Below are 25,979 nucleotides of genomic sequence, written 5' to 3'. Positions count from 1 at the left end.
TACAATATTCCTACAATAACACCATTGATTTTCTACTCAGAGGCTGCACCTAAGTCTGTTTTAAAGAGGAGGGAGTTAATAGTGCCCTCATTAAAAATCTATAGATTACCCCCCACCCCCAAAAAAGAAAAAGCAGTTTATATTCATTAGGGCTATTGAATATAAAGTAATATGTTTGTGTAGGACATTGGAGTAATGTGATAATCCGTCCGCATATCAGGGAGAAATCCACTTAGCAACCCTGTCAGCTTGACAAGAAAAATGTGCCCATAAAGTCAGGAATACATTGAGGGAGCGAGCGCGAGGAGAGCGGGGGCGCGCGTGCGTGTGCGCGCCCGTGCGGCACCCGCAGAGCCGTGCCGGCTGGCGGCGCGGGGCCGCCTTCACCCCTTCCCCCTGCTCAGGCCTGGGGACACAGGCGGGCACCCCGATGGCCCCTGGAGGTGTCTGGGACTGGGGCAAGCCGGGTGCACTGGAATAGAGATGGTGGGGGGCTCCGCACCCTGCCAGCCTCTGCAGCCCCAGGCAGGGTCACCCTTATGGGACGGGCCTGGTGGGTGCCAGCCTGGGTGCTGGGGCAGCCCTGCCGCGGCCACTTGCACCCCCGGGGAGAGCCGGGCTGGGGGTGCAGGGTGGCCAGGTCTGCCCATGCTCCCTCGCCTGCCTCGGACCCCGCTTTTCCCCCGCCCCGTGGTCACCTTTGCAATGGATTAAGCACTGAAAGAGCAGCAAAGTAATCCCGTTCGCGCTCTCTTAGGTTGTCAATTGCCATTTTTGTAATAGAAATTCCTTTCACAAGGTAACGACGGCCAGATTTAGAGGATTTCATATTGCTAATAATTCCCCAAACAGCCATCTGACTGTGTTGTTTTAAAAGCCGCTTAGTTTTTTGCTTTGGAGTTTATGAAAATCTCCCACTCTAATATCCCGAGAGCCAGCCTATAATTGTGTTATTAAATCAATCGGAGCAGATTACATTGTAAAATCAATAGATGGCTGTAATTGCATATTAGAAAGTTGTTCTGCTGTTGTTGATTTTTTTTTACATGGATAATTATAATAAGCGTGTTTACCTTAGTGCTGATTTGGAATGAGTCTCACTAAATGACTTATGACGAGCTTGGCGCTCCTGCTGCCAGGGGGCTGTGGCATCGTTTGGGATGGTGACGATGGTGCTGCTGGTGCAGACGTGCGTGTGGCACCAACCCACCGGGGTCCCACTGGCTTTGCAGGGTGGTAGCCCAAAGCCCAAAGGCAGCTCTCAGTGCTGGCACCCGGCGCAAGAGCACATCAGGGCTTTGGGGAGACGGCTCGTGGGGTTTAGGAAGCAGCCAGGGTCCCAGAGGGTGTCCCTGGGGACCAGCTTGGGGGTCCCAGGAGGTGCCATGGGGTCTCGCTGCCAGTTTGGCCGCTCCCCAGGTCTCTGCGCAGTTTCTCTTTCAGCAGTATGGAGCAATAGCCAAGTCCCAGTGGCTCACACCAGCCCAGGGTGATGTCTGGGCAGGGAGGTGGGCAGCGGGATGCCTGGGAGTGGTGCAGGGCCGCGGCCAGGGCTGTGCTTTCAAACCCAAGCCGCTCGCCTGACACCTGCCTGCTGCCCGCCCGACACAGGTCAGAGGCCAGGATTTGATTTGCTGTTACTTTTTTGGGGGGCCAGGCCAGGGCTGGCTGTGGGGTGGGGGTACTTTGGCCACAAACGGTTGCATTCCCCCTGCCTCAGTTTCCCCAGCTTTCGAGACGCCATTTCCCTGTTAGGTCCCACTTGAAGCTGGCTCCAGGGACAGGCCCGGTGCTGGTTTCCCAGGGGCTCAGCTGGCCGGGGGGGCAAGATGGATGGAGCAGGGGGTCCTAAGGATGGTGACGGGCTTACTTGAGCAGGAACAAGTGGCAGCGGGAGCTGGCAGTGTGCCTTGGCCAGGCAGGACACCCGTCAATTCCAGGGTCCTTCCGGAGCCATTGGTTCCACCTCAGCCAGCGGAGAGGACAGAGGCACAGAGAGACAGGCTGGGCTCTGTCCCCACACCAGCCAGTGGGGCTGGGGACACCTCTCCTTTGTCAGGCTGTCCTCATGCCCAGCTCCCTTCCCCAGCCTGGCACACCATGAGAGGGCCTGGCGGGGGGGACACTCGGGAGGCATGTGGCTCTGATGGGGACGTTACCTCTCCCCACTGCCAGCTATCAGCCAGGAGGGTCCCCGGCAGCTCAGGGCGGTCCCCCGGGGAGCTGCACGCAGGGGAAGCCCCCTGCGCCTCTGACCAGTGCTGGGGGACAACTGATGGCTTTGCCACAGGGTCACCGAGCGCAGTGGGGCTGGGCAGGGCTGCTGGTCTGGCAGGGAACAGCAAGGCAGCCTGGCAGCCCCATCCCTGCAGGCAAGGGCCTGGCAGCAGGGCAGCGCTGCCCGTCTGCACGGGGCCCTCAATCCAGCACGCGGCACTGTCAGCAGGCAGCCTGCTGTCTCCTAGACGGTGAAATATGGCCACAATTAGCCCGGATACAGTTCAATTATGATAAACAGCGTTTGCACCCTTTAAGCCGTGATTAAAAGGCCTCCTCCCGTTGATAGAGAGACCTAATTTCACATTATTATCGCTGTAGCTTGATTATAAAGCACTCCCTGGATTTACAGTTGGGAGATGGATGTGGAGGCTTCTTTATCATTTACACATCAGTAATGATGCAGCCTTCCCTCCACCACAACATCCATCCAGCGGCGGCAGGGAGAGGGGGGCCCTGCCTGCGCCCCCCCCTCCCGGGGCACCCTCTCCCCGTGTCAGCCGGGCCCTGCTGCCACACGCAAGTGGGCAAAGTCACCCTTACGGTAACAGCTTGATAAATGGGCGGGCGGTAATGAAATGGAGACATCAAGGCGTGGGGCGAGGAAGAAAGAGTGGTAATCGGAACGAGTGGAGCTGTCCCGAAACGGAGGGGAGCGGGAAGAAGGATCGCCTCTGCGCCGTGTGCTGTCAAGGGAGAAATTACACATTTACTCTTGCTTTTTCTTAAGGAGACGGCCCTCATAGATCAAAACATGGATTTACAAGCCAATTTTCAACATGAAATATAGACACCAGGAATCAATTTAAGCCCAGCTTCTATTTTAGCAAACGGTGCCTGCGTTTAGTCCCAGGTAAATAACACCAGCCGGAGCCTTCCCCCCTCCCTGGCTCACCACCCCGCCGCCAGTCGCTCTGGCAGCCGCAGTGCTGCCGGCCAGCCCCCGGCACCCACTTCGACCGCGGCCCAGCGCCGGGGATGGCTGCAGCTCACTGGCCCGGCCACCCGCTGCCTGCCAGCCTGGGGCTGGTGGGCACGGGGTAGCACCAAGGGTTTGCTCTGGCAGGGACGGGGACAATCCCGAATGGCAGTGGCAAGCAGAGAGAGCCAGGTGCCACACAGCTCCTGCCCAAGGAGGGCACGAGGAAGGAGAGGACCCTGCTTGGCTGGAGAAGGGCATCACCTGCCATCCCCATCCTGGTGTGGGGACAGCCTCTTGCTGGCCAGTACCCCTGAGGGACAGGGGTGCTGGAAGAGGAGGCTGGGGTGACCGGCACTGGGCTTGCAGGGAAGCAGCTGCTAGCCAAGAGCTGGGGGGCAGCGTGGGTCCAGCTTGCAGCAACACTGCCTTCCCCATCCACTGGCTCCCCACAGGCTGTGGGGCAAGCACTGGCCTGGAGGACACAGGGATCTGTCAGCCAGCAGCCTGGGCGATGCCGCTGCCCCAGGCAAGCCTCCGGGTCCTGGGCATGGACCCATCCCAGTGCAGCGCAGGGCCGTACCGGGATGCAGGTGGCAACTGCCGGGGAACCGAGGACCCCACACTCGCCCCACATCACTGGAAGGCACTTGGGACAGAGTGCCTGGACTGGCGGGGATATAGGGGTCGTGCAGCTCCAGGCACAGCCCCAGCGTGAGACTCGGAGCTTGATCCAACAGCTCCCAGTCGGATCGTGGCTCTAACCCGGCATCTCTATGATCTCTCTGCAGATGACTGCAAGAACATCGCCAACATCATGAAGACACTGGCCCATAGAGGCTTCATCTTCAAGCAGACCTCCAAACCCTTTTGATCCCCAAGGCAAGCCAGGCAAGGGCTGCATGTGCCCGGCGCCGGCGAGGCGGGGAGGACGGGCTCCAGCATTAAAAAAAAACGGCAACCGAGGCCAGAGGAACCGACACAAAAAAATCTCAATTTCAGCTGTTAACTCCAGTAGAGGTTGTATATATGGGAAGGCAAATCTGTGTAGACCTGATGTGACTCCCTCTCTGGGCTGCTCCGGACATTATGCCATGCTAGCGGACAGCCGTGTAGGGCGCTTGCACCACATTTTAGACTCGTAGTTTGTTCTTTTTCTTTGGCTCCCGATTTCCGTCCCTCCCTCCATATCCCACCCCGTCCTCCCTCTCCCGCCCCGTAGCCAGAGCATCCCCCCATCTCCTCCCTGGCATGGGCCGTCCCCACCTTCCCTTCTTCTTTCTTTTCTCTGGTTTTATGTTTTCAGGCCTTGACGGCTGCTGCAGCGAGGCCGGCGCATCACTGCGCCCGGGCAGCACTCACGGAGGCTCAGCAGTGTCGAGACGGCCCCTCGCCCTCCCCGCCAGCCCCCCCGCCTCTCCCCCGAGCGCCTTTTCCCCTTTTTGAGTCAACACTAACCCCTCTCTGACTCCTGTATGTGACAAACGCGATCCGTCTCTTTATGTTCAAGGTGAAGTGCCTGTATTCTCCGCTGCAGAGCCCCTGGCAGCCCCACCGTGGGCTGCGGGGCCCCGGAGGGCTCCCTTCAGTGGGGCAGGGGCCCGGCAGGCGGACGGGTGGCAGGAGGGAGGTGAACAGTGTCCACGTGGAGCTGCGTCCCATCCCATCCCCGTCCTGTCTGCTCGTGCCTCTTGCAGGGCTTGGTGGGATGCCCAGCCCTGCGCCGGCCCCGCTGACTGATTCCAGCTCCACCGGGGCCAGGCCCGCCACAGCACCACGTCCATTGCCGGCGGTGGACGTGCCAGCGCGCGCTGGCCCCCAGCCCAAGGTACCCGAGCAGGGGAGCTGCAAATTGCCCCAGGCCCCTGACCCCGCTCCCCTCTGACCCCGTCCAGCCTCCCTTGGTTCCCAAGCTGAAGCTTGGCCCCCCACGTGCCCACGGTCCCCACGGGCCGTGCCGTGCCCCTCGCAGGTCCCTGCAGACGCTCAGCAGCAGCTGGCTTGTTGCCTGAGAAAGTTGCCGAGCAAATCCCCTCCGACTGGGTGGGCTCCCGGCCGGCCAGGGCAGTTGGGGGCCAGCCGTGGGGCAGGCTGAGGGTGCACATCCCCCCGGTGTCACCCAGCCCCGGGGCCCTGCTGAATGGAGCCCTCGTCCGGGCGCTGACCTGCAGGGAGGCTGCAGCCCTGGGCCCGTGCGTGCATGGCCTGGAGCGAAGCCGGTGAAGGCAGCCAGAAGGGCAATACAGGCACTGAACTTGGCGGTACATGACTGCATGGTGTGTGGTGTTCCAGTTAAACCAACCGATAATGCAAACCCAGCATTTTCATTGTCTAGTTATTCCAATCCTTGCTGTAAATGTGCCACATGAATAAAGTTTGGGGGTAAAGGAGCCTGGGCTGTGCCCATGCATGTGCGAATGTGTGCGGGGGGGTGGAGGCGGGGCTGTGCCACCTGGGTACGTGGGAGCAGGATGCCCCAACAGTGGGGCTGCCCTCACTGGGGTATGGCACCCCAGCATGTCCATGCTCCCCAAAATAGCAAACTTTTTGGATGTGAAAGGGAGGTCTGAGTTCCCTGCTGCTGGGAGCACTGCCCCGCTCTCCAGCATGGGCACCGTGGGTGGGCCCAGCAGTCTCCCCCACCACCTCAGGTTTGCTTGTGCCCCAGGACAGCTCTGCCCCGAGGATGCCACCAGCCCGTCCCAGCTGGGTTGCTCCCATGGGTGCGCCCCAGCGCAGCCTTCTGCCCTGTGCAGGGTGACAGCCACCACCATGTCCCACTGGCATCTGTCATCCCTGCAGCCTGGCATGCTGTACCCGCACGGCCGCTACCGCACTTAGAGCATCTCCACTACAGGCTGGAGCCGGCGTGGCTCTGCCCAAGGCACTGGGGCACCCGCTCTGCCCCGGGCAGCAGAGCCAGCACGAGAACAGCACCATGATGCGCAGGAGCCATACGAAGGTGTGCAGCAAACACCACCACGTCCACGTGCCCAAGGGACCTGCCCAGCACCGCAGTGTCGCTGGGTGACGGGGACACAGCTGTCCAGCTGGCACGAAGTGGGCAGCTGCTGGAGGGAAGGGGCAGCCCCAGCCCACTTACTCCAAGCAAAGATCATGGGGGTTTTAATGGCTCCCTCTGAGCAGCCCCTGATCAGCTTTATTGACCTATTTTCGATGGAGTCGTCTAATTAGTTTTCTATGAAAACTAAGAACTTGGCCTTTGCCCTTTACTTCTGCAGGCGAGAATGTGACTCAGAGGACGTTGTCATGGTGGATCGATCACCAGTTACACTTGAAAGGCAGCGTAGATGGGACATGGGGTGGGCAGGTGGGCAGTGGGCCAGCAGCCCAGAGCAGGGCACGCAGCCAGAGCCACCCGTGCCCGTGGCGGCCACAGAGGCAGTGCACGAACCCAGGCTCCCATCACTGGCATCAGCGATGCCTCAGCCCCTCCAAGGCCCTGCAAAACATGGGGCGCAGGGACCGGGGGCCCCTCTCACCACAGACTGAAGCCAGAGGTGTCCACCTGCCGTGGGCAGGGCAGCAGGAGGAGAACTGGACCTGACAGCAAGTGCTGGGGACAACATGAGCATTTCCTGGCAGCGGCATCCCCTCACCCAGGCGAGGCGGCGCTTGCAAGCGTGGTGCATGCAAGATCCACCGCAGGAGAGCAGCTAGGTGGGGGCTGGGCATGTGGGATGCTGGAGGGAGCTCCCCAGCCCAGCGCAAGCAGCTCTGCAGCAGCCTGGAGCAGGGCCTGGTGGCCCCGAAGGCAGCAGGGGCTGCAGCAACCCCTGCTGCAGCCCTGCAACCGAGGCGGGCGGGCTCAGGGAGAGCCACCGGCAGCTAGGGCTCCCAGTACGAGTAGTGGCACCCAGCCTGCCCGGTGTGGAGGCAAGACAGCTCGCACCATCTCCTCCTGCTCCGCACAGGCTCACCGGGACTAATAACAACTCTGCTCCAGTACAAGTGACGGGTTCTGTATTTACAGGGAGGCTCACAAAAATCTGGCATGTAAAAAAAAAAAAAAAAACCAGCATAACAAACTGCAGCTAACATGAACAGCTGCAGGGCAGCCATGCATGGCCTTGGGCGGAGCAGCGGCGGCCGGCAGGGCCCTGCGCAGCCCCGGGGCCGCCCTCCAGCACCTGCTGCAGATGTTCAGAGGTCACACTGCTCCAGAGGTCAGATGGGACTGGGGCCATGGTGCTGGGCAGGGTATGGCTCCTGCTGGTCTCTGGAGCACTGCAGTGTTTGCCCCAGCAAGGCCCCCATCCTGCCCCATGGCTGCAGGCAGCCAGCTGTCCCTGGGGGCTCTGGGACAGGACAGCACTGACCCTGCACATAGCTCTGCACCTCCTCCTCGCCCAGCGCAGGGGGCTCACAGCTTCTTCACCTTCTTGATGGAGGAGGAGCTGAAGGCCAACTCCCTTTGCTTTCTCTGGTCCAAGAGGGAGATGGGAAACAAAAGAAAAACGAGGGTCAGCAGGCAGAACCAGTCAGGTCACATGGAAAACACAACCACCTGACCCAGAGCCGGCCACGGGGCTACAGCATCACACCCAGCAGTGCCCAATACACCACCTTGCCATCTGCTCAGCTGAAGGCAGAGCCAGGTCCTTATATGATGGGAGGGAGAGACCTAATCCAGCAGTGACAAGGGGCTGGGATGGCACACTTGCAGCAGATGTCACCTCCCTGACACGGACAGGGCTCTGGGACGATCATCTTTGTGGTACAGGGTCTGGGAGTGAGCAGGAGAAAGGGCTTGAGCTCTGCAACAACCCAGTGGTCCCAGGAGCCCTGACCAAGCAAGCTGGCATGCAACAAGCCCCAAGGAGCAGGGCCTTGAGAGAGGGGCAGAGCAGCTCTGAGCTAGAGCCACCTGTGCCAGGATGCTCAGCCTGGGAATGCTCCCCCGCCATCCAGACCTGCCATGAAGTGGCCCAGGAGCAGAGCAGGAGGCTGACAGAGAACCACAGCTCCTCAAAAAAACCCACCTCTTCTCTGGGCGGCATGCACCGATAAGCTTGAGTGAGACTGGCAGGCTCTGGTAAGCCTCACCCTTCGCTGACAAGGTTTCAGGGGTGAATCCAGCCATAGGAAAGATGGGGCCATTCACACCAAAAAGGAAACGTGACCCTAGCCATATCGCATTGCGGCGAGACTCTCTGCTAGGCACTGCACATACTCTATGGCCAAGACGGCGGCAGGGTCAGCACCCAAAGCCAGGCTCTGCGTGTGAGGTGCCCCAGGTATGCCAGAGCCACCAGGTACCCCGTGTGATGGGTGCTGTAGGGACACACAGTGCCAGAGCCCTGGGGTCCCCCCTGCACAGTGGGAGATTGGGTCCACTTTGCACAACGCACTGCAGGCAGCGGCGAAGGCTGGTGCTGCAGCATGCGCTGTAAAGGCATGGTGACTGCGGTCAGGTCCCCGCCGCACCCACCCCTGCAGCCATCCCGTCCCCAAAGGCCTGCAGAGCCACTGCCCCAGGCAGCAAGCACCCAGGGGATGGACAAGGCAACACTGACACACTCTCTGAAATGAGCCAGGCCTGCCCATCCCTGCTCCTCCAGCCCTGCGGGTCCCACACGCGTGTGCTCCCGGCGGCAGCACGCATGGTGGGAGGCCCCGCTGCCTCCCCCAGCGGGAAGGCGGCCCCCGGTTCCCACTGGGCGCTGGGCAGACGACAAACAGAGCATGGAATTTGCACGGCTAAAAGTTAAATACAACACACACACAGATTTCGTCAGAGGCCCTGGCACGGCTGCCTTCGTGGGATCCGATTAATGGGGAAATAAAAGGGCCAGAGAACCCACACAGCAGTGTGAACAGATGCCCTATAAAAATCAAATACGTGGTAATCAAGGGGACCGAAAGGTACATTTAAAAAAACAAAAACCCACCCTGGAAACAAAGGAGCTGGGCTTTGTGGCTTTCCTGGGAGGGCTGCAGAATTAATGGGGAAGAGCACATGTGTTTGATAATCTTTATATGGCAAAAGACCCATCTTTCAAATATGTCACAAATTCATATTAATCACCTTCCTATTGCCTTCTGTGGCGCAGCTATTCCAGTTGCCTTGGGCAAAATTGGGAACTGTCTGGTTAAAAAAAATGTTTTACATTATAATTTACAAGAGCCTACAAGTCTAGTTTCTTTTAATGGAAAGAACGATTAAAAAAAAAAAGAGAGGAATATATATACACCCTGGTATATATACACTATATATATTAAAATATATATATATAAAAGACACATATTGTAACTCCATCTGGGAAGAGAGAATGTTTGATCTTAACAATGTAACTTCTAGCTTTCAAACAGGCTCAGAAAACAAGAAGTCAGCAGGAGTTCAGATAAAGGAAGCTTAAAAGTCAAATAATTCTGACTCTGAACCTAGACTTCTTAGACTCAAGGTCCTTTCCTTTACCCATTAATGGGCTGACTTGTGAGCTCAGGAACAAAGTGCTGCAATGTGAGGATTTCTGAGAGTCACTCATTACAGATCACTGAGTGGAGTCTGAGTTGCAGAAATCAAAGGATCCAATCTGGAGTAACTGGCTGAACTTCTGCTTGGAACTAATTTGTTCCGAGTTCGGCTCACCTTTCACCTCCTGAAGGCCCGGAGTAAAGTCCCTACCAGGGTCAGTGGCAGACAGCACTGGGGGGATCCCAGCTCAGCTTTAATGGTCAGCGATGGGCACCACAGCCCCTAGGAGAGGGTGGACAGGCAGCCAGGGTAGGAGGGATGCAGTGGACATGGCAGGGCAGAATGGTGCCAGGCTTCCCCCGCCCCATGCGGTCTCACTGCTGAGACTGGTAGACGCCTCTCCTAATCTGGGCTAAAGCACCCTGCTGAGATGTCCCCCATCCCCACTGCTGGCCAAGGGGGATGGTAGCAACCTACTGTTGCCACAACCAGTATCTCAAGACCCTGGTGTGCCTTTGCCCATCTGTTCCAATTCCTGGAAAGGAATGCAGGTATGCCGGGCAGGGCTCAGGAGTCAGGACTCCTAGTCCTATTCCTGGCTTTGCCATTCACGCCCTCCAACATCTGGAGCAAGATACTTCTCTCCAGAGAAAAAAATCTGGCTTCATGGGAGCAGCTGGTTTGGAGGCTGAACTAATCCATGCTTAATCCAACACGTGGAATGCCATGGACAGGCAGTGATAGACAGCACAAAGGGATTCTCCAACACAGAGGAATTTGAAGCAAGGAGATTAAATGATTCCCCCAAGGGCCCCTGGCAGCTCAGTGGCAAAGCACACACTTGAACTCAGGAGTTCAAGACTGGCATGGCTGGGTTAAACCGCTGAAGCAGCCTTGGCAAGGGGAAGGGCAAGGTGTCACTCGCAAGCGCCCACAGCCAGGGCTGCAGGAGGCAAGGGAGGGAAAGTCCACTACAAAGCACCGCTGCACTTGCTCTGGAGAGAGCTGCTTGTTTGCACTACCAATATTGCTACCCCTACTACAAGTGCCCCAGGGTGGGGGAAAAGCGCTGTGCTTGCAGGGGCAGGCTGCCTTCCCAGCACCGTGTCCTAGGCCCACTGCCTCCCACACTGTCCCCATCGCACCAGGGCCTGGGACATCTCAGGGTTATCGCTGTGCAGGGTGGGGACACATGCATGCACCCCACCAGCCAAACAGCCAGTGACTGCCCCAGCCACCCCCCTTCTCAGAGCCGACTCCAGCCCGGTGATCTTCCAGCAGCCAATTTTAGCCATGATGCTGAGCGAGAGGCACTGGGGCTGCTTCTGCCAGCTCCGGGCAGGGCAGGGAGCATCACCAACACACGGCCTCCACTCAGCTCAACCCATCCTTGCAAAAGCTGGTTGTGGGCCACAGGCTGCTGGTCTCTCCCACCACCACATTGCTCAGAACCACAGGAAAGGTTCAAGGCAAGCACAGTGCCAGGCCCTGCCTGACTCTCCAAACATACCTAAGCCAGGCAGAACATGGTACAGCTCCAGCAGCCCCATTCCCCTCCTCTCCAAACATACCCGAGCCAGGCAAGAACATGGTACAGCAGCCCCATTCCCCTCCTCTCCAAGATACCCCTCCAGCTGGGATGTAATTTCCCCCCCTCAAAAGGTAGCATAAAATGGTCACAGTGTGAATGTGCTTGACCTTTTGTCTTGGACTAATCTAATTGTGTCGTCTTTGTGTAATCAGCCGGTAAAGGTCAGTGCTGTATTTAACATGGGGGCCCTTTAGGTACTGAATTTGCCTTGCAGTGAATTAACTTGATTATATTTCTTTCAAATATGTCAGAGACCAGGTCAGTTTAACCCTCTCTGTGCTGCCTGGGCCCACCCCTTTGTTTCCAATTCCAGGAGGTGGCACTGAGGAACAAAGTGGTCAGAAACATACACACAGGCTCCCTCCTCCTGCAGCCATGGCCACCATCACCACCACCTCTCCCACCTTCCCAACAAGCACAGTCTTAAAGGAGAGCAAGTGTGTTGTGAATCAGCCCGAAAAGTTTGCAAACCAGGACACTCCGGACCGCAGGGAAGGGTGAGATTTCAGATTGAATGCAGTAGGGAAAGAAAAAAAATTCAGAAGACTCCTTTGCAAACATGAACCTGTCTCAGTGGAACGCTTCCTTACGACTCCATATTGTCACAATCAAAAAGGATATTACTCAAGTCCAGATTAATGTGTTGCCTCTGCTGTTGACAGACAAGGTGTTCTCAATATCCTGCAATACATTATACATTTTAGAAAGTAAAGGTCTGTGCCGCTACCAGGGGCAGTATGTCTGAGGCATTGGGGATGCCACTGTGTGCAGATGGGCAGCTTTTATCAGGCAGTTCAGCTCAGCTGTGCCAGGGGACTGCACAGAGGGGAAAGCAACCTCAGCTGATCCCCAGGCATACCCTTGGCCCTGAGGCAGTGGTGAGAGGCTGGGCAGCCTGCCCTCATGGAGGCAGGGAGGAGAGGCTGGTGATTCACACCCTGAAGAGGTACATGCACAGGACATTGCCACAGGGCTCACAGTGGAAGAACCCCTAGGTCTGGCTTTCCTTTCTGGGCACTGGAAGTAGGGTATAAAAAAAAACCCTTCACTCTTCAAACACTTCTTCCCAAGCCTCCTGCTCCAGGGCAGGGCTACTGCTTGACTCCAGGGACTTGGGCAGGTCATGGTTCACCATCTCAAGACTGCTTTCCCCACTCGCTTCCCTCTGCTGAGCAACCTTTATAGGGCTGTGTCTACAACAAAAATGCCTCAGGCCTGCAGCTGTACTGGCATCACTGTTGCTGCCCTAGTGCAAGCTCTCGTCACCCAAAGCCTTGCTGCTTTGGTCCACGGTGGCATCCACGTCAAGCCATCTGCCTGCATGCAGGATGTAGAAAGCCCTGCTGACCCTCACCTATAGCACCAACAACACTGTCCAGCACAGGAGACAAGCCCAGAGAGCAGCACTGGGACCTGGGGGAAACAGGCGTTCTGTGCTCCCTTGGACGCGCACGCCTGGAGGGAGAGCAGAGCAGCATCTCCAGCGCCTGTCAGGGCATCTGCGTTGGAGACCTGAGTGCTCCCTGTTCTGCCCCCGCAACCTTCCTTCTCACCGAGTTGGGGGTCAGTGGTGCTCCTACTACATCAATGATCTGGTCCTTGGCATCTCCCTTGCCCTCCTCAATGCCGAGCCCTGCCTGGCCATCTGGATGGGCGCCTTCCACACTGAGGGGGCCAATACTACCAGCTTTGGCCAAGGCCTCATAGCGGTGCCGTAACATCTGCAGCTCATATTCGCAGTTGGCAAAGGCTTGCTTCAGCTCATATAGCAGCACCAGGTCGCTCCGCAGCTCGTTGAACATCTGCACGATCTCCTCTGTGGGCATAGGGTTGAGATCTAGGGAGAAAAAGGGGTTCTGTTAAACACCCGGACCTGCAACCCTACAGCAGAAGATCCCTAGAAAGGTCCTGGCTGCCCATTCACTCCCACAAAGATACACCAGGAGCCTCACTCCCATCACATGGTTCATTAGCAACCGGCATCCCTAAGGGTTGGAGACCTGAATTTCCAGGCTGTCCTTTGGCTCTGGCCAAGGACTAAGGGTGAACCTGCAAAGTCCAGGACTCAACGAGTGAAGGATGATGGAAGACACAGATCAGACCAGACAACTGAACCTTGCTACCCACCAGGTCATATGAAGGGAGCTCAATCTTGGGAACAAATCCTCACACGCTGCTGCAGAGGACAGAAGAGCTCCTGCTGTTCCCTACACCTTCACCAACAAGGGGTGGACAGGCTGAGCTCCCTTGCCTCTCTTGTTGCTCCTCCCAGGGTAGGACTGAGGCAGAGAATTGTTCTGCTGCTGTGTTACAGACATGTTTTAATGCAGACCTGAACTGCTTGTAGCAGGGGCTGACAGATCACCTCCTCATACCATGCATTCTGCTGTAGCCCATCACACACACACACACAGAGAGCCAGGAAGAGCTTCAGGTTCTGGAGAAGAAAATTATGAAGCTGTGTGCATCTGTCCTGATACACAGCATGATACACAGCAGTGGCCCCCTGTCCGCAGGGCTACCCACATGACCCCTTCCTGCTAGCACTGTGTTCACCCACACAAAGCCCAGGTGTGTTTCTGCACTCTAAGGCACAGCAGGGCTGGAGCACCAGGAAGCCCTCAAGATATGTGTGTTTTGTAAGGCAGGAGTGGGGAGTCAGGAACCCCTCCTTACCCTCATTGAAAGTGAGCTCTAAGAAGTACTCACATCCTTCCCCATGGCCTCCCTAGCAAGCAAAGACAGTAACTCCCTTAGTTTTAAAGCAGAAAGGGGAAACCACCCTGGTTGAGCCACTTTCACCAGCCACAGGAGACCTTCAGAACTGCACACAGTCTCTGAGACAACATATCAAGCCATAAACCAGTTGGCCCAAAAAACTAACAAGAGTTAACAGAAGTCAGTGCTGGGAGCAGGCTCAGTAATCTCTTCTAAATCACCAATAAGGTTTTTTTTTTTCCTTCTTTTTTATTTTTTCTATTTTGAAAAATCTCCCCAGCCACACTGGGGGGGAAAAGGGATCATCAGGTGTCTAATCAAGGGGCACTGCATGCTGGGACCTGTAGTACCTGCAAGCTGTACCCACTGCATGGAGGGCAGCAGCTAGCCATGGGCTGGACTTCCTCCCTTCTAGCTGTGAGCAGGTATTGTACATGTTAAGTGAACCCTTCTTTCTGCTGCTAAGACACTGGAGTTCAAGAGTGAGGGATGTGTGTTTACTCGCCTTTCAGCAAAGATGCTCCAGATTTTCACACAGCATGCAACCTATAAAGGGGGGATGAACAGTCCCAGACGCATTTTGGACTTGCCACGGTGAGCAGTAAATTAAGAGGAAACGAAGCTTGAAAGCAAGACAGGGCAGCCCTGAACAATGCGTGTGCCATGGTCACTAACACACTTAGAAGTACCTCTCCCGGCAAGGCTGAGATTTGCCTTCCTAATACTGTGCTGCCTCTCTTGATGGTTAAAAAGGCCCAAACAAGAGAGAAACAAAGGCTCTTTTAAAACATTTTTCTACTGGGAGGAAAAAAAAAAAACCCTGTGCATCTTGTTCTGGCTTTTACCCTCTCTTTTTTTTTTTTTTTTTTTAAACACAAAATATTTTAAAAACCATTCACATACTGTTATTCAAGAAACTGGCTGTATTAGTAGGGGAAAAAATAGCCCATCTCGAGAACAAAGGCTAGCTCTGTGTGTCTCTTTCTCTCTCGCGTGCCCCCTTTACTCACCTACTCCGAGTTCCATCAGCATCTGCTCCAGGGCTTTAATCTTCTTCTGTCCCACCGAGCTTGGCAGTTTCATCTGGAACACAAAGGTAACAGAGCCGCACAGCTCAGAGATAGCCCTCACTCACAGCCGTCTAGTTCAAAAGGCAAGAGAGCTTTTCTTTTTATAGTGCAGGGGGAACAAAAAAAGAAAGGGAGAGAAAGGAAAATCAAGTGGTAAGAGAGGGAGACAGGGGCTGAAAGTTTTCAGACTAGGTCCGAGGGCAGGTATTGAAAAGCCCGGTCGTGAGGGCTTTTATTTTCTCTCTCGTGTGTGTGCAAGACACGCTGTTTTACAGTTTCCATGTGTCACTGAATTAACAACAAAAGTTCTTCTTGGCTTCAAACCCTCTCCCGCGGTGCCCAGCCCATCAAAGGGCTCATTTACACAGTGGCTAATGTGCAATGCTGCCCTACTTTATTCGCTTTAGCCGGCCTGATTAGACTCATGCGCTAACAGACTCACTTCTCCTTTTACCTGCTGAGCCCCAGACCTGTGGGATTCATTTACAGAGCAGGCTTTATAACAAAGGGGAGAGACAGAGAGAGCACAGTTACTTGACTGGCGGAAGTGTGAACACACATTTACATTGGAGCTAAGGGGCTAGGTGAGAGAGGAAGCATCAGATGTGAGCTATGAAAGGGAATCGGAGATGGCCAGGAGAGGAAGAATGCATACACTTAGCAGGGTCCTTCCTCTGCATTCATTTGGGCTCTAGCAGGAGTTCTAGCTGCTCAGACCAAGCATTTAATAGGTTACAAGCAGCACAAACGCAGCTGGCAAATATGGCAGGGAGAACAGGTTTCCAAGCCCTGCGGATATATCCAAGAATGAATGAAAACACTTTCCTTCCTCAGCTATGCTAGAAGACAGACCAGGAAAGAAATTATTCTCAACACCACAGCATCAAACACCTTACTGCACACAGTCGTAGGCTGTCCATCCATATCCAACCCTGGGTGACAGTGAGCTCACACCTCCACCTGGGGATCACCATCACCAGCCCAAGCTGCCCAGCAGACCACTGAATAGCCAAGAGGTGAGAGCATCCTGTAGCCATCCTGCACACCACTTACTGATCAGTAGCCCCAACTTTGGCCAAACCAACCATGAGCCTGCAACACTGGGCTGGAATGACCTGAAGGAAGAGCCATTCTTTACTCCGCCTTAAAAATGGCCTCTGAGGTGAGCTCGCCGGAGGGTCCCATGGTCATCTTACTTCCCATAAGCCTCAAGTTGAAGTTCCCCAAAACAAACAGCCCAATGTCAGTCTCCCACAGTAGGCCCACTTTTCCACAGTGTTCACTGCCCCAACACAAAAATGACAAGAAGAGACACCATCTGGAACTTCTTAAGTCCTTTGAAGGCAGGAGCACTGCACGCACATGCCCAAATGGTGAAAGCACTAACCTTAACTCAGCTATGGCTGAGTATGTCCCATCAGCAGCTCTACAACCCCAGTGCAGGACCTGCTGGGTAAACATGCCTTCACCACGACATCATTTCAGCCAAGAAACCAGAGTACAGACACCACAGAGCACCCCAGGGGAACAGGCCTTTCACAGTATATGCTATGAAGCACCTAGTCCTTTTGCTAAATATTACCACCACAATTAAGACCCCAGCAAAGGACCAAGAGGACTATCAAGGGAGGTTGTCTAAGAAACCAACCTGATCCAGAGGATCCAAAAGGAGCACTAGGGAAAAAGGAAAACCCGCCCTGATGCAAACAGCCAGCACAGGTAAGGACTAGAGGACACCTCTGCCCTTTTTTATACCCTGAGGGTCTTTGGCTTAGAACTGGGGTTTCTGCATAGCAGTGAATTTCATACTTCAGAGACTGAATCTTTACAGTTGACCACAAAATGATTGTTTTAGCATAAGAAAGGCTGCCAAAGGTATCAGGCATTTGGATTTCAGTCAACTCTTTGGTCCAGAGTCTTAACTTGAGCAGAACCTTACTAAAATAGGTTTTCCCAGGAGCTCTGCTTCACAGACTACCTGCACAGGCTCTGCTGAAAAGCACCAGGATGGAGTAAAGCTCCAAGATAAGGCAGCCTGGAGCACTGGTATAGGAGATGGTTCTGCTTATTTGGTGGGTGCCATGCTGCAGCTAGCAGCAGGATGCCAAGGAAGGAAAGGTCACTTAGCACAGCTTAGCAGTAGACAGAATGGTTAGCCTGGAGCACTGGAAAGACATTCCTGAGAGCCGGAGGTCTTGGTCCAGAGAACTGTTCTGTCCCATGAGGAATCACACAGAACATTTAAGATGAGCAACATACCCAGCTCTGCCTCAGCTGGGAGATGTATGGGCTGACCTAGTCAGACTGTGCTATCCTTAACTTGTAGGACACAAGAGTTAACAGAGCCCAGCATCTCCTCATTGAAGAGCTCTGGACACACAATACTTAAGTTTGATTATCATAGCCCTGAGAGTCTGTCTTCACCCCTGCCCCTAACACCGACATCACGGTCTTTCTAACTAGAGGCAGGATTCCCTTCTGTTAAACACCAGCTGACAAAAGCATGCTTGACTTCAAGCCAGCTTCAGGAACAAAGGACAAGAAATAGGAAAAGTTCATGCTTGGCTAGGCTAGGTGGACAGACAGGAGGTCTTGGTTTGTTGGTTAGAGGAAGAGCACAAGCTTTTCTCCTGGGAGGCTTCCACTAGCTCAAGGAACTACTGTCAACACAGATTATTAACCTGGCAAAGCCTTAAACTGTGATGTTGTGTATGTCCTGCTCATGTCCCACAGGAGTCTGGTCAATGAAAACTGAGCCAAGGTCTTCACTGACACTCCTGAAGGTTAGAGGATGGAGCAGGGAGAGGCAGGACAAATTAATTTAACTTCAAAGAAAGGAACACTAGAGATGCTCAGGAGGAGTGGGGCTGTGAGTTTAGTTTAAAAACACATCAATTAAGCTTCCTTTTAATTCAGGCAGGAGGATCTGGCCTGCAAACAGGAAGGCTTCATTGGTTCCTCAAAGCAAGAGTATATTTTAATTTTACCATCATTAAGAAAATGTTATGATTTATGTGGCTGCTGTCGGACTAATATCTTTAGAATTTAGCTGGCTAAGCCAATTCATCTCTAAGACTGATGAAGGCTGATTGCTCTCTATGCAAAATGTATTAAAACTAAATGAGCAGTCTATTACTCAAATGCTGGTGATAATCTGTTAGCCAGGGTCCGTTAGCTGGGCTGCCTTGTTGCAGGAGAGAAGCCTTCATGCCTGTACAGCTCTGAAAAGCCCAAGCTTACTTCAGCAAGCCCTTCTTTGGTTTGGTCTTTTAAGTAGATGTCCAGAGATGCACCAGAGTGCTGGAAGTGATCTATCACCTGCCCTCATTCCCAAGGAATGAGGCAATCCATAGGGACCACAGGTCCCAGCCAACAGCACAGAGAACAGGTCTCTGGCTTAAGATGTGTGCGGTGGGATATGTGGTTTCTGCAGGCCATATCTCTGTGTTAATGAAAGCACCACTCATAGCAATCTCGTTGCTTACACCATGGCTCCTGGGATGTTCTTGGTGTTGTCATGGATCGAGTCCTCCGCTGGGGCTGAGGAAAATTATGTTCCTCTGAGAACTCCACCGAGCAACCACAGCTTCCGAGGTGAATGGCATTTGCCCTTTTCTTTCCTTCCTTATACTAGACTATTATTGTTATTTATTATCTTTAAAGTCCCCATATAATAATAATACCTGGGAAACAGATTGCTGCCGTCAGAAAACTGATTAGCCGGGATTTTTGAGGTTACTATATTTTGGATGCTCTTCTCCTTTGACAGCCTCTCCCTACAGCCCTCTTTGCAACACCAGCCTGCACTTATAATTACACCAACATTGCTTTTGATTTAAGGACTGTAATCCTTTGTCCTTGCTATAAACAACCTGCATTAAACACATGAACTGCGTGTACCAAGAGAAAAATAAATAAAGAGCTACAGAAAATTGTGTGAATCAACACCACGAAGCCACAGTACCAGAGCCTACGCAGAGAGAAGCCTTGCCTGATCCTGGGATACCCAGCCTCTGCTGGCATGCACTTGGCTTGAGAGGCACAGAGTACACCGGTACTGACCTGGTCTGCTCTCCCCTGAAGGAGGAGGGCATTGCTCAGGAATTGGGCCATGCAGCTTAAATAGATAAACTGAGCATCCGCCACACTTTCACAGAAGCGGTTGAGAGACGGGGCAGGGGGTGGCCCTGAGCAGTTCGATTTCTATAGAGGGTCTCACTGCAGAGTACCCTTGAGGTTTTGAATGATAAAGGATTTTTATTTAATGTTTGAGACACTCCGCCAACAAAACCTTGCTAATTCACACTAATGACTGGGAGACCTACTGCAAATTAATTGCTAATTGGCAAAATTCATTAAATGAACAAACACGATAAGAAATAACTGAAGATATAGCCTCCTCAAACAGACTTGGTTCATTTATTTTTGTGTGCTATTCAGTTTTCATGATTTATGCTAATACTTTTAAGCATAGTTGTAAATGTATTTGAGTGTATTTTGGAGGAGTAATGAAGTCTAAGTAATAGCAGAGCTTGCAACACAGTCCCCTGTTATGTCTTACAGCATCATCACCTGGCAGGTAAAGACTGTCATGGGGATCTGCACTAGTAATGGAAGAGGTCTGCAGACAGATTCAGCTAGGTCCCACATGTGATTACATCTACGTGGTCATCTTAAATGTCCTGTTCTCAATTTATCACTTTCTTCATAAATGCTCCATTTCTGGTGCTCGCAACTTCAAAAAAAAAACCAAACAAACAAACCACGTACTTTTGTGCTGAAACCTTTTGTTTGTTCTATCACCAAAATACAAGGTTTTTAAAATTAATCAATGGTTATTTGGATATTTCACATGTACCCTCCCTGATGCTGTACTTCCTTTTAATTCAATTTTGAGACAACCTTTTCCTTAAACTCAACCTTCCCCAACCCTAAACAATATGACTGTCCTAAAACTGTTAATCCTAAAAGCTCCACACATCTGACCTGTGTCTGTACAGCTATAAACTGTGGTTTTATGCACCAGCACCGGTATTGTTGTTCAGCATTATAATACAGCTCACTGACATTGAAAACCCCCTTCTTCATGGATTTCAGGAGCAAGAAAACTTTCTCATTAGGCACCTTCTTCATGGATATCTTTAGAGTACTGATTTGCTTAGTGGGTTTCCAGGAAGGAGTGCTAAAGTTTCAGATGAATAATGTTTTTTGCATTTTCTGGCTTAAGATGGGGAAAGAAGGTCAACCGTTCCCCGGCTGCATGACTGTACTTTGCAGGAGCGGAGAGCCTCCACTCCTGCTCAGTTTTAAGGCTCAAGGAAGGAAAGAACCATAGTAAGTACTTTAGCCTTAGACCCCCGGAATTCAAAAAACCCCAACAGAGAAATTCCATTTCAGATATGAACAAGCACATTTCTGGAAATTTGAAGTGCTTAACTGCTCAGAACTAAAGTGCTACAACAGAAGGCAGATGGGCAATTGTAATGGATATATGCAAAAGTTAGGAAAGTTGGAAATTGCACAGATATTCTCTGCCTCAGTGAACATACACGCTTCCCCCTGCCCCAGCTTACAGCCATGGACCCCATGTCTTACGTCAGTGCCTGCTGATCTGCCAGACTAAGATTTAGGACAGATAAAAATAGAGAGTCATACTGCTGTGCCATCTCTACTATGCTATGTAACACATTAAACACACAGCGATCACTCTGGGATGGCACATGACCATCAACTTGCTCCATCAATGAAGCTTAATGCTAAATAAACCAATCTTTTAAGAAGAAAACATTTCTATACTAACTTATGTAAATGGTTATTTCAGGGTTTTTTTGGACTGAAGTTAGACATACCTCACAAATTCCAAAATCAATTGTGTAAAAATATAACTTCTGTACTTGAATACTCCTAGCAAATTAAACCAGTTTTACTTGTTAGAGGAATATACCTAGTGAAAGCTTTGTCAAGGATGAGGGAGCCCAACAGATCCCAGAAAAGCACAGCACACTCAGCCATATGGCAAAGTAGCAGCTCACTGATCCTATAAACATTAGTGCCTCGTTATGCATCTACAGCACTGATTCAAGGGGTAAAGCTAAGAGATACTTCCTAAAGAAACCAAAGGTCCTGGAGTACTGGAGCATCAATGTCTCAGCATGATGGGTTTTCACCAGTGCAGGTAGCAAGGTCTTCAAAGTTTTTATACTCTTCCACCCTTTCCCCACCTTGGAAGGGAGTACAGATTGCTTTGACACAGCACAAGTGGCCTAAAATGAGAATGACTTGGAATCCACACAAATGATGGCTGATAACCTAGAAAGAGTCAGCTTTCTCCTAATTTGACATACAGGTTGTGACAAGAAACAAGACACCTGAAAAGACAAGAAGAATTCACACCTTGCCAGGACTGCCTGCCATTTAGAAGATGGTCATCTTCTGGCACCAAAGTATTATCTGCCACTTACCAATCCTGAGATTCCCTCGCCCTTAAATATATTTTGCTTTAAATATAGTGCAAGCCTGTAAAACAAATGCAAAAGGACTACAGGAAGTGTTTGTGTAGGGAAAATAGTAAAATACATGGTGCAGAAGAAAGAACTCCACAGGACATTTTAATGGAGCATGTTTTATGTTAAAAGCACATTACCAGTATGACACTATTTGCTTTAGGAGATCTGCAGATTCCCAGGTAGTCCTACCCCTGCTTCTCACTACAGGCACAGAAACCGAGCTGAGACCTGTAGAGGTGGCTGCAGGAAATTGAAACAGCTGCAGTCTCTGAGCTGCATCTGACTGGAACAAATCAAGAACACAGAAGAGTGTGCTGTGATCACAGGGAGGGCCCTAAGATAGGCCACAGGAGGGGGAACTCCAAGGACAGTTTCACATAGTACAAGGACATTATGTAAACTTCCAGATCAGACACAAATGCAAGAATCTGTAGCAAAACATGCATCTAGTCTTGAATTGATGTTGCCTTTCTCTTAAATAATTTAACTGAAACGACACTTACACAAGTACAAAAAACCACAGTGACTAACTACACTCTGATAATTATATCAGTTACGGTAATGAAAGAAAAAGGTAATATATATGGTGCCCCGCACAAGTTACATACAATCAGATTACCTGACGAACGACACCTAAGACTGTGTCACTACAGGCATACAAAGGTAGTAAAAGCTTCTCAGGTCAGCCAGGCCTTGCTGACAAAGGTCCCCGAGGCATCATACTGCACAGACACTGTTTGGTATCTGACAAAGCAACATGAAGTGCCCTTTCCAGAACTACAACTTATTTTAAAAGACCTCATTACTGTACCCAGAGCACTCTCTCTATACCCGAGACCCTACTAAGGCTTTGGTGCAGATGCTCTCCCAACACTGAAGAGCTCCATGAAAAAGGCGATGGATGCATTTTCTTTCAGCAATTTGACATTAACTGCCTTTCAGTTTAGCTGTGAACAGAGGAAGAGAAGTGTTGGATTCACCTTCTCTAGTTCATTCACGATTTTGTATCTGCTGCTGTTCTCTTTAAAAATAAATACTCCAATATTTTCGTCTTATTTCATTCTTTACAGGCAGGAGTTTGACTAGGAAATGCACCAGCACTCTCTTGGCCCTAATTAAAGGGCATGTAATAGAACAAATAAATGGCAATGCCACAACATTAATTCGATCCAGCCTGCATCATTTGTTCATAACTTCTATTCACAGAAATGAGACTACTACTTTCCTTCCACACCTCTGTGAGGCTCCCCATGGAAATTACTCTCACCCACTCTCTTGTTCTGTGCAAAACATACAACTCCGCTAATGAAAAATTGCTAGCAGAAGCAACAAGCACATCTCAGCTAACTAATCCATGGGATATTCCGATCTGGAAACATAAACTTTCCTACCTAATAAGGGTCTGCTGATCTCCATCAGATTATCTTACCAAGATGCCTTGGAGTGCAATCAATACAAAACAAATAAATTATTAATTGCTCCAAGTAATTGAATTTATCAAATCCAAATAAAAATAACTGATATTTTATGGAACTGCTTTCAAAGCTGAACCTCTGAAGGGACAGTATTGATCACAGGAGGACAGACAGATGTTTCACATGTTCACAGCCAGTGAGGTCTGGGTTTGCATTAATGACAGGGAAGGAAGAAAGCCAACAGCCTCCAATGCAGAGTAAACAGGCAGCGTGCTTGGCCATTTAATTGTGGGTCAGATCAAATATGGAGAATAAACATGTCTAAACACATACGTACAACCCCATCCTTCTCTAGAAGTATCATTCACCTTGGAGCTGTAGTAAGCACTCAGTTCCCACTCCCAGGAAAAAAAAAAAAAAAAGGAGGCGAACTCACACACACACACATTACCCCCACAAACACAGTAAATTCTTACTCATTAATCAGTGCTAAAAAAAATGCTCAGCAGGCTAGTAAATATTTAAAAGCTGGTGAGTGTGAATATTTGAATCAATGGGTACTAAAGTGGTACTTGTAATTTTCCTTCCCCTACTTCTTTTTTAATTGGTCCGACTGGCAAATTGTCTACAAAATCCCAGTTAGCAGATGGAGTCAGGCTGCTGAAAGTCTTTTCTGAGGGGAGGTGGCCGGCTCTGAATGACTGAGCTGGATCATCCCTCAGTCCCTTCTGTGGACTGAGATCTCTACAAACTCCTTTTCATCTCAGAGTTTTGTTTTGTTACCAGATGAGACATCACTCAATCGATTCTCTTCCAGTTCCTTTGTTTCCAAACCCGTGACAACAGAGCAAGGACACAGACTTATACCTCAATATGCAGGAGTGGGGACAAACATCCACCCTTTTCCACCCATGACTTTCCTTCTTAAAAGCACTGCTGGAGCAATTCAACAGCATTAACGAAATCATAACTTAAAATTTGCAGATAGGGTTGAGAGAGAAGATGAGCAACTCAAAACACACTGAAGAGATGTTAAGTATGCCAAAGTCAAGTGCTCTGAACACAATAAAGTCAAAAACAAAGATTAAACTTAAAAGAAAGCTGAACATGACATGGTATAGAAACAGTGCAGTGAATTCAAAACAAACTCAGCTCTGCCCTACAGAAGCAACACAATGCCTAGATCACAAACATGCAGTTATTGTTAGTTTATCTGGGTCCTGGAAAAGATTCAAGTTCAACAGCTCCCATTCTCCTTTTCTTCAGGCAGGTCCTTAGTAAAGCTTTCCTTCCTTGTAGCTCCCTGTTTTCCCTTTAGTCCCTTCCTCTCCTTTCCCCGTACAAATTCCCTACCCATCTCTCATTTCCTCTGGCTCTTTGTCTGTCTGCCCTCACAGCTGAGCAGACCTGGTATAACAGGAAGTTTTCTAGAAGTAACACTTAGGATTAATAATACATTTCTGGTGTTATTTTCATAACACTGTTTTACTAACAGCAAAGGCAAAGGTCTAAAATTCCTTTTCAAGAAACTCATGAAAGGCTTATCCCCTTCCAAAACATCTGCTACTGCCTCCTGTTCTCAGTGGCACCAAGGCAATACACTGCCTTGAATTAAGATGCAGCCTTTCATAACGCCCAGCTTCCTACTGCCTTAGAGAAACTTGCAGTCTGTGCTGTCAGGAGGCAGAGGGGAAATCCCATGCAGAGCAAGGGCACGGGGGCTGTGGCCTTCTTTGCCTGTGGCCACAGCCCCATGGAGAACAATGGGAGACTGAAGCCATTGTGATAGAAGGCAGCTTGTCGAACTCAGTGGAGAAGATTACTGTTCAGCGTCTGCTGAAGGAGAAACTTTCGGTTATGAAGAATAATGGCCATAAGTGACCATTAATCCTAGGAGGGGAAAAAAAGTCTTCAAATTCAGCCTGTGCATAAGATTTTGTAAGCTCTAACGATAGGGGAAACTGGAAAAGCCAGGGCTATTGTCATAAAAACTACTAGGAACAAATGAAGTTGAATACAGATTGCTAACTTTTTCTTCAAGGACTCATTTCTATAAATTAATTTTAACTCAAGTTTTCAGACTAACTGTAAATCCTCAAAAAAAAAAAAATCTCTAATCAAAGAGTAAGTGCTATTATCCTGGGGATGATATGCTACATTTTTCACATGTGACAGAGGTTGAGTCCCCGATCTCAGTGAAAAATCCAACTTTGCCTAACTACGAAGGCGTAAAGCATGGTAGCAAAGTACAAAATAAAGGAGGACAATAGAAGCCTTTAGGTGAGGAACTCTTTAGGTCCTCAGGCAAAAGAACTTACTGCAGGATGTCACAAGAAGCCTTTAGAAATCATTTTCCAACGTGCTCAGGGCAAAACATCTTACACTGGATGTTGCCAGAGTACGAGTTTCCAGCATAGCATCCCAATTCCTCACTTAGTCCTGTCGGCTCCCACCCTTAATCGATTCCACACCACTGGTTTGTAGAGGGTTTGCCACATAAATCCCACAAGTAAAATAATTCAGATTAGCATGGATTGTCAACTCTATACCACTTAGCACTTCAGCATCTCCTACCAGTTCAAAAGGCCCATACTGACCTCATGTAATTAATTCTCCCCATAACCTATATGTGAAGAAAGTAAGTCTATTAGCTCCCATTTTAAAAACAGGGAAGACTTGAGTAAGGAAGCCAGGTGACTGACTAAAAGCCACAAATTAATTCATGTTGCTGGTTTGGAGGCAGTTTTCGTATTTCCAAGCAACAAAGCTTTGTTTTTTTCACCTAGATCAGTGATTTGCAATTTTTTTAAATTTGCAAACCACTGGTTCTTCTAATAACAGCATTTATCTCCTTAAAAATTTCAAGCAGAGCATAGGAAGTTGCTCTAGGTCATCCCAGGAGCATGAATACTGCAGGCTGAAAGCTGCTGAATCAGACTGGCATGCCTCAGCTTATCACTGCATTCTGTGAGCATTAAAGAGAACAGGGAGAAACACGTAGCACCCATTTTCACAAAGGCTGGGATTTGAATTGCCAGTTCGGC

The 25,979-nt window shown here is 50.9% G+C and overlaps 2 protein-coding genes across 2 annotated transcripts in view; one reads left to right on the top strand and one right to left on the bottom strand.

Annotated features, from left to right (window-relative positions):
* Window positions 1-4,572, top strand: part of ERI3 (ERI1 exoribonuclease family member 3) — a 126,054-nt gene extending 121,482 nt beyond the window's left edge. The window contains exon 7 of the mRNA XM_059822047.1: window positions 3,988-4,572. Coding sequence (XP_059678030.1) covers window positions 3,988-4,070 — 83 coding nt within the window. The 3' untranslated portion in view covers window positions 4,071-4,572. The remainder of the gene's footprint in view (window positions 1-3,987) is intronic.
* Window positions 4,573-11,751: 7,179 nt separating this feature from the next.
* The window catches only part of DMAP1 (DNA methyltransferase 1 associated protein 1), a 28,833-nt gene continuing 14,605 nt past the window's right edge, over window positions 11,752-25,979 (bottom strand). Inside the window, exons 8-9 of the mRNA XM_009820934.2 lie at window positions 14,955-15,027; window positions 11,752-13,063 (exon numbers count right to left, since the gene is read on the bottom strand). Of these exons, the coding sequence (XP_009819236.1) occupies window positions 12,717-13,063; window positions 14,955-15,027 (420 nt within the window). The 3' untranslated portion in view covers window positions 11,752-12,716. The remainder of the gene's footprint in view (window positions 13,064-14,954; window positions 15,028-25,979) is intronic.

Source organism: Gavia stellata, chromosome 10, assembly GCF_030936135.1.
Source record: "Gavia stellata isolate bGavSte3 chromosome 10, bGavSte3.hap2, whole genome shotgun sequence".
NCBI lineage: Eukaryota > Metazoa > Chordata > Aves > Gaviiformes > Gaviidae > Gavia > Gavia stellata.
The sequence above is the reverse complement of the archived record's forward strand: the minus strand, read 5'-3'. Positions and strand labels throughout refer to the sequence as shown.